The sequence below is a fragment of the Impatiens glandulifera genome, chromosome 2 (assembly GCF_907164915.1).
Source record: "Impatiens glandulifera chromosome 2, dImpGla2.1, whole genome shotgun sequence".
NCBI classification, from domain to species: Eukaryota; Viridiplantae; Streptophyta; class Magnoliopsida; order Ericales; family Balsaminaceae; genus Impatiens; species Impatiens glandulifera.
Genome location: NC_061863.1, coordinates 9,156,538 through 9,164,880, shown reverse-complemented (window position 1 = coordinate 9,164,880; position 8,343 = coordinate 9,156,538). Strand labels below are relative to the sequence as shown.

General features: G+C 31.1%; 1 protein-coding gene across 1 annotated transcript; it reads left to right on the top strand.

Annotated features, from left to right (window-relative positions):
* Nucleotides 1-2,927: 2,927 nt before the first annotated feature.
* On the top strand, nucleotides 2,928-6,719 carry LOC124926561 (protein ALTERED PHOSPHATE STARVATION RESPONSE 1). The gene is made up of 4 exons (XM_047466810.1): nucleotides 2,928-4,125; nucleotides 4,235-4,410; nucleotides 4,697-4,920; nucleotides 5,728-6,719. Exons 1-4 carry the CDS (start codon nucleotides 3,150-3,152, stop codon nucleotides 6,542-6,544), a joined length of 2,193 nt encoding a protein of 730 aa, XP_047322766.1. The 5' UTR covers nucleotides 2,928-3,149; the 3' UTR covers nucleotides 6,545-6,719.
* The last annotated feature ends 1,624 nt before the right edge of the window (nucleotides 6,720-8,343 follow it).

Genomic DNA, 8,343 nt, shown 5'->3' with positions numbered 1-8,343 from the left:
GATTGAAAGCTTGAGAGGTTGTCCATTGGCTTCAGAATTATCAAGGGAGACTATATACAGCCTCTTCAAGTCGGTTGAGGGAGCAAGTGGGCTTGAATTAATCAAAAGCCATTACTGACATTTTGGTTGTTCTTGGTTCAACTTGTCCGACCAGGTTATAATTATACATATGATCGTAGGTGAAATGATCATCGTGGTAGGGTGATCATTTTAGCTTTTGAATAAGCCGAAATGGTGGACTATCGATGAAGTTCCATCTTTGATTTATCAAAGATGAGATTCATCCTTATCTGCTCAGCGATCGCGAGAAAGATGACAAACTAGGGAAAAACGATGTCGTGTCGGGTGTATTTGACGAACGCGGAGCGTTCCGTTGGCGTTGTGTCAACACGCCGTTGCGTTTCGGTCGTTTCGTCGCGTTTCAGCTAACGGGGCGTTAACTGATTCGCTGCTTCGTAGATGCACACACGTTCCGCTGTAACGGGAGACGCGAACGACTCCTGGACGTTTTGATGAAAATCCAACTTCCATCCGAAGGTTGCAGTTTCGGCTATAACGATTTTGCTGTATTTCGGCTACACCCAATTGCAAATTTTATTTTTTATTTAAAACTCTAAAAGTTTGTTTAAAATTGATTTTTCTTTCACTCTTTCGACTTTATTTTTAAATCTTTAAAATAAAAAAAATGACATTTATTTGGTTAATTTATTTTATTTTTGTATGCTTTTTGGGTTTAATAAATATTTATTTGGGATAAAATGAATACAACATTCCTCCTAAATTATTTATTTTAATCTCTTTGATTAATTTGAGATAAAATGGATACAAAATTTATCTCAGATTATTTTATTTATTTGATTTGACCATTACCTTAATTAATTAAGATTTAATTATCACAACAATTATTCTAATTATTTGTTTAATTAAATTTTGGTTTTGGAGTTCATTAATTCGATTTTGTTTATTCAAAAATAATCAAAATAATTATCTTAATTTTATAAAATTACTTAAATCTTACTTTAATAATAAAAACAATTACTTAAATTACATTCAATCTCAAACTTACTTTAATACTTTGAAAATAAAGCTAATTACCCAAATTTACATCTCATATTCATAAAAATAAAATAAAATATCACAACCACCACAATCATATCTACATATCCATACTTTTGTAATCTTTAATTTATGTTTTCTATTAAAAATACATTTTTCTTGTAACTAAATTTAATTAGTGTTACTTATTTTTTATTTATTAAAATGAGCTTCATTAGTTACTATAACAATATTTCTATATTTAAAAATACTTTAATATTGTTAAAATATCTTTTTATATTTAAAAATATTTTAATATTATTATAATATCTTTTTATATTTAATTTTTTTATATATATTAGTTGATGAATTAAATAAATTGATAATAAAAAATATAACATGGTATTTGAATTTTGAGTAAAAATTCTCAAATAACTCACATCAAACAATATAACTTAAAAAAATATCATGAGAAAGAAAATATATAAATTTAGATTTTAAATAAATCCAATATAAAAAAAAAGTAAATCTCATCAAATCAATAAACCAATTAAAATGATCTAATTGTTATGAAATTAATTGCTTAATTACTTTCTTTTCATCTTCTTTAATTAAAATATATCATATCTAGTATTTTTATTTGAAAAGACATCTCAAAATAACTATATTAATTAATTCTGTCTATAATTTAAAAAGAAAGTAATTTCTATATTTGCTCATGAACATTTCATGTTTGATGTTTGCATGATAATTTCATTTAAGGTGGAGGTTTAAACGATGTGATTCATTTATTTATTTATTTTTTATAATTAATCATTAATATTAGATAGTATTCAGTTTATTGATTTATTATTTTATTTATTCCATATTATTCATCTTATTTAAAAAGATAAAGTTGTATTTTATATGTTTAATCATTCTAATTTATACTTTTATTTTATTTGTTTTAAATTATTCAGTTTATTTACTAATAATTTAAATATATAATTATATTTATTAGATCAACATCTCAATCTGAATTTGAAAGGACGAAATTAGAGTTTAACGAACAAATGTTAATAAATTTATTAATATATACCTAACTAAAAAAACTACTTAACATTAATTTATCTAAATCAAAACTAAACAAGATTTTAATATCCAAATTCAACTATCGAGTTGAGTATCAAACATAACAAGTTATAGTAATAAGATGTAAACACTTAATTTGAGTGAAACTGAATTTGAAATAGAGCAAATTATAGTAATGAGATGTAAGCACTTCAAATTTGAGTGGATTAAAACGTGAAATATTATTACATCTGTTATTATACACATAATTAAAATATATTATTTAATCTAAATTAATTTTCCAAAAAAATATAAAAATAATATAATTTTTTTTCTAAACCCAGATCCGGATATTAGTTATTAATTCATCTATGTATATATATAACAATGCTTAATTTTGATATTAGTTATTAATTCATCTATGTATATATATAACGATGCTTAATTTTACCAGGTCGAGTGTTGTGATTAATTTGAATATATATTTAAAAATAAATAAATATTTAAGTCTGATTTTAAGTTGACTTACTCATTAAAAAAAAAATGTTAGAAATAAAATTACTATTCAAAATACTAAACAATCTCATAAAACAAATAAAAATGGTTAAAATCATTAAAGTTATTATTAACCTTTTTCTATTTACCTTTTTAAAAATAAAAAAAGTAATTTAATTTTGAATCAAAAATAAAAAAGAATTAAAAATATCTAAGAAATGTATTAAAACGACGTCGTATATAGCCTCGGGCAATGTGACCGTTACACAATAATGGTTCGAAATCCCGCGAGTGCCCTAGTAAGATAGTTAACACGGCGCGTAAGGAAAAAAGAAAAAGTTTACTCTGTAAATCTTGTTCATCTCTCTGTCCAAAATTTCTTGTCATTTTCCTCTTTTCAGTTTTTTCCTTTCTCTCCTCCACCGATCTTTCATCCTACAATCCCCCAATCCGTCAAGATAAAGTAAAACTATCCATGCCTCTATCTGTATTTGATTCATACAGTTCCAGCTGAACTCCACTCTCGCCTCTCTCTCCGTTTGTTTTTCGTTTTGAAACCCTAGGAAACAATGGGATGTGCTCAATCGAAGATTGACAATGAGGAATCAGTAACTAGATGTAAAGAAAGAAGGAATCATATGAAGAATGCTGTGTCAGCTAGAAACGCATTCGCATCAGGTCATGCCGGTTATGCTATAGCTTTGAAGAATACCGGCGCCGCTCTTAGCGATTATGCTCAGGGTGAAGTCGATCATGAATATGACCAAGACAGCCATCTCCATCTCCATCACCATCACCAGCCTCAGTCGATCTCTACTCCAGAGCCTCAGTCGATGGAACCGACTCTCCTGCGACCACCACCGTTACCTGATTTCTCTCCGGCGACGCCTCTCCAGCGTTCGGCGACGATGCCGGAGTTTTCCGTTACGAAGGAGAGTAGGAAGATGAAGGCAATCGCTATTGAAGAAGACGATGAGGAGGAGAGGGAGGAGATTAAGGATGAGAGAAATCTAACAAGGCGTAGTAAGAAAGGGAAGGCTGAGCCGCCATTGCAGCAGCCTCTTTCACCTATTAGAACACCAGAGCCACCTCCTCCTCTCCCGGAGGAGCTTAAGGGGGTAGCATGGGATTACTTTTTCATGACTGAAAACATACCAGGTCCTTCTCTAGATGATCCGGAGATGAAGGATCAGAATGAAGATGAAGAATTTGATGAACATTTTGATAGAAAGATTGAAGAGGAGGAAGAGGAGGAGGAAGAGCCAAAGACGCCGGAAAAGTTGGTTTCTCATGGTTTTAACACAGATGTTGAGGAGGAAACACCGGTGGTTGTGATGGAGAAACACTTTATGCATTCCAAAACTGCACCGTCTGATATTCTTAAGAGGGCTAGTAATAGAAAAGTTGGATCTAATGTTAATTTGATGAAAGTATTGGGTGACATTGATGATCATTTCTTGAAAGCATCTGAAGCTGCTCAGGAAGTCTCGAGAATGCTTGAAGCAACTCGAATGCATTATCATTCCAATTTTGCTGATAATCAAGGTGATCTTTTTTCTAGATGTGATTTGCTAGAAAAGGAATGATTGGTGATACTGATATTTACAAATTGATATCTTCAAGCTGCAATTGAATATTGTGTTGTGTTTTGCAGGACATATTGATCATGCTGCAAGGGTTATGCGTGTTATAACTTGGAATAAATCGTTCAAAGGTGTATCAAATGGTGAAGGTCAAAATGGTGATATTGATTTAGATGAACATGAGACACATGCCACTATCTTGGATAAGATGTTAGCATGGGAGAAAAAACTGTATGAGGAAATGAAGGTTCATTGAAACACTTAAATTTTGTTTTTATTAGTGCTATATGTAGAAATTGCTTGAGAATAGATGGAAATGATTGTAGATATGAGTAATCAGTTTGATTACATTCTAAGGTAAATAAGGCCTTGTTTGATCTAGGGTTTCCATCCTACCTCATTTGATGAATTGATCGAACGATAGGTTATTTGACCACATCAAACAAGGCCTAACTGCTTAGAATAGTCTAAGTGGATAGAATGCTTTCTCTCCTGCAAGGGTTAAATTATGATGACTAAATTGATTCTGACAGGCTGGTGAACTCATGAAGATGGAATATCAAAGGAAAGTGGCGCAGCTGAACAAACTTAAAAAAAACAGCGCCAGTGCTGAATCTTTAGAAAAAACAAAAGCAGCTGTAAGTCATTTACACACTAGATACATAGTTGACATGCAGTCGCTCGATTCTACAGTCTCTGAAGTAAATGATATACGCGATCATCAGTTATATCCAAAACTTGTCGGTCTTGTTAACGGGTAAGTTCTGGTTCTGAAAATTTGCTACAGGTATAAAACAACTTTTCATGTTTAGGCATGATTATTACTGAAATCATTTAATATGATGTCACAGGTTGTCGGTTGGTCAAGATTTCTTAACATTATATTTATGTTTGATCTATATGCTGTTTGTAGGAATTTAGTTAAGAAGATGTGTTAGTATTTATTGAATGTGTTACATAATATGAAACTATGTCTTAAACAAAAAAGACTACATCTAACCATAATTATGGTGATAATATGAATAACATAGATTTTATCTCCCATTCTCCCTCCACTCAAATCCAAGTTAACAACTTCTATGTCTATTTTGGGAAAAAAATTAATGTTTTATGGTTTAACATTAGCAAAACCTTAATTTCATTCTCTCCATTGCCTTGTCTCCAACCTTCTTCGAGTCTGAGATTTTAGAATCTCTATTGTCTAAATCAATGAAGTCCTCCACCCAATTGCTACCTCGGCCGTTGATGGATGCAACAAAAAGAGTATTGATGGCTACTCAAGAACAAAAATGCTGTATTATGTGAGTGGTAGTGGGGAATTTAGGGTGTATTTTTAATAAATGTTGAACAAACCAAATGAAAATATCCTAATAAATACATAAAGTGTTGGTTTGCTAAATGTAGAACTAATTTTCGGAAAAGTAGTTAAAGACTATTTTATCCTTATAATAAGATAGTTTGGTTGTCTTTCAGACACTCTTTACTAGATTATCGAGTTAAACATTGACTTGTCGAATTAAGAAAAATATTTTTGCTTACTTTGAGTTGAATATAAATTTGTCAGGATGGCGACAATGTGGGAATCCATGTGCATACACCACGACAGCCAACAAAGAATCGTAGAAGACCTAAAGTCTCTTGAGGTAACCGGAACCCCAAAAGAAACAACCAAACAACACCACAGCCACACGATTCAAATCTGGGAAGTTGTTCAAAAATGGCAAACACAATTCGACATTCTAGTAACAAATCAAAAACAATACATCCATTCTCTAAGCGAGTGGCTAAAACTAAACCTAATGCCAATCGAGAGCACCTTAAAGGACAAAACAACCTCATCGTCACCACCCCGACCACAAAACCCACCGATCTATTCCTTGTTACAGTTTTGGAGCACCCAACTCGAGAAACTCCCAGACGAGCAAGCGAAATCCGCGATAACCTCGTTTGCGGCCGTGATCAAAGCTATCATAGTTCATCAAGAGGAAGAGATGAAGTTGAAAGAGAAATGCGAAGAGACGAGAAAGGAGTACTTGCGTAAGAGTCAATTGTTCGATGATTGGTATCAGAAGTATATGTATAAGAGAACAGGTTCCACTGAAGACGATCAGGACTCAACAAATAATAATAATAATAATCCGATTTCAGAGAGACAGTCAGTGGTGGAGATTTTGAAGAAGAGATGGGAAGAGGAAATGGAAGTTCATCAGAGGCATTGTCTTCAGGTGAGGGAGAAATCATTGGGGAGTCTTAGGATTAGGTTACCGGAGCTGTTTAGGGTTTTGTCCGATTATTCTCATGCATGTGCTGACGCTTATCAGAGATTGAGAGTGGTTGCGGAATCGCAGAATGCCAATGGTGGCGGCGGCGTTCATCCTTGAAATGATGATTGTGAGTTCTTGCGATAAATATGTTCTTTGTAGTTTGTTTGTTTGCTTAGTTTGTAAACCTAAGTTGATTTTGTAACTTAGTTTGGGGAAGATGATTATTCTTCGTTTTTTTAAGGAAAGGACCACCTTTTTCCGTTAATAAATTAGTATCGGTTTATTTAATATCCTTTCTTTTTGCGAACTAGATGTTTCGATTGGATTAGGGTAGATTCAGATCCGATCACATTTGTATATTGACCTAGATTTGAAAATTTGATTGGTTATTTCTTAGTTGGATTTTGATTTTGAAACAAAAGTGTTCCTAAATAGGACCTTACCTGTTAGAGTTGTGATTAGGACTTAGGAGTCCACATTCAAATCGATTCATGTTTCCTTATATATATAGTTAATTTTGTTTGATTAACAATTTTATAACTAGTTTACAAATATATCATATATGTATATGGTCGAACTGATACATTCAATTTGTTGTAGGGTTGTGATAGAGTATAACTGATGTAAAAGAATCCGACCCAATTCGAAGTTTTGATAGAGTATAACTTACCTATAAAAGTCCGAATCAAAGATAAACCGATAGTTGTGATATGAATTTTTTATAGTTTTTTTGACTTTTGAGAGCAAATTAAAAGAAGAAAAATATGATTGCTTCTAGATTTTTGGAGGGTTAAGAGTAGTTTCACACCAACCATGATGATCAAATGACAGACAAATGATGAACATTAGAAAAGTATCCCATCTTAATATTCATTCTTTTTTAGGTTAGGTACATAAATTTGATAGCACAGCTGGAAAGAATGATAAGAATTATGATTTTATTGGGTGGAAAATGAAGTAGTAATTAGGTGGATCAAGTCACTTTAGTGCATAGCTTTTCAAATGTAGACCACCTAACATGATTATGAATTTTATTATCAGTTTGATCCTTAAATTGATGTTTGGCCTGGTTTCCTAGTTATATTTTTTACATTCTTTAAGGTTTTTGTTTTTTTAAAAGTTATATTTTCCATTCGCCTAAAACTTGTTACAATTCAAGTTATGACAAATATTACCATGATTTTGTTTGTATACATTGTTGATTATTCGTTTAAGTAATTTTTTTTAAAAGATTGACAATTAAGATTTATCTCTATATCACATACAATAGTACAATTAGGATATATAGGTTCTGAGCCGTCCAACAAGTCTTCGGGATAAAAAAAATTAATATATAAGATTGTAGTATAATAGCTTAAGATAAAAACTAAGAATTTTATTTGGTATGGGTTCAAAACTAAAAAAAAAATTTAATCAAAATTTTAAATTAGACATAAGTCAACCATTAAATTTTTTTTTTTTCTTAAGAATGGGGCAGCCCAAAACTCAGGCCGGTTCGATAGAAATATAACAGTTTTTCAATGATTCTTTTTTATGGTATATACCATTTATTGTTACTTTTATATGAATATATATTATTTATTACTATATGAATGGTATAATCAAAAGAAATATTTTTATTTCCAATGTAGACTTTTATGTGTTAATACATTAGTAAAGAAAATACCATTATGACTAAAAAAATATAAATTTATAATTAATTAGAATAGTTTAAATGCGAGTATAAGAATTAAACAGGGTGATAATCATAGGAGCTAGGTCATGTTAATTTTTATAATTAAAAAAAAAACTAAAAAATATATTTTTTTTTCATACGCAAAGATATTTTTGGATGATTTGTAGAGATATAAAAGAGATTGGACAAAAAAATGTACATTATAGTTGTCCTGCCAATGTAGCCTAATGATAAGAATCGA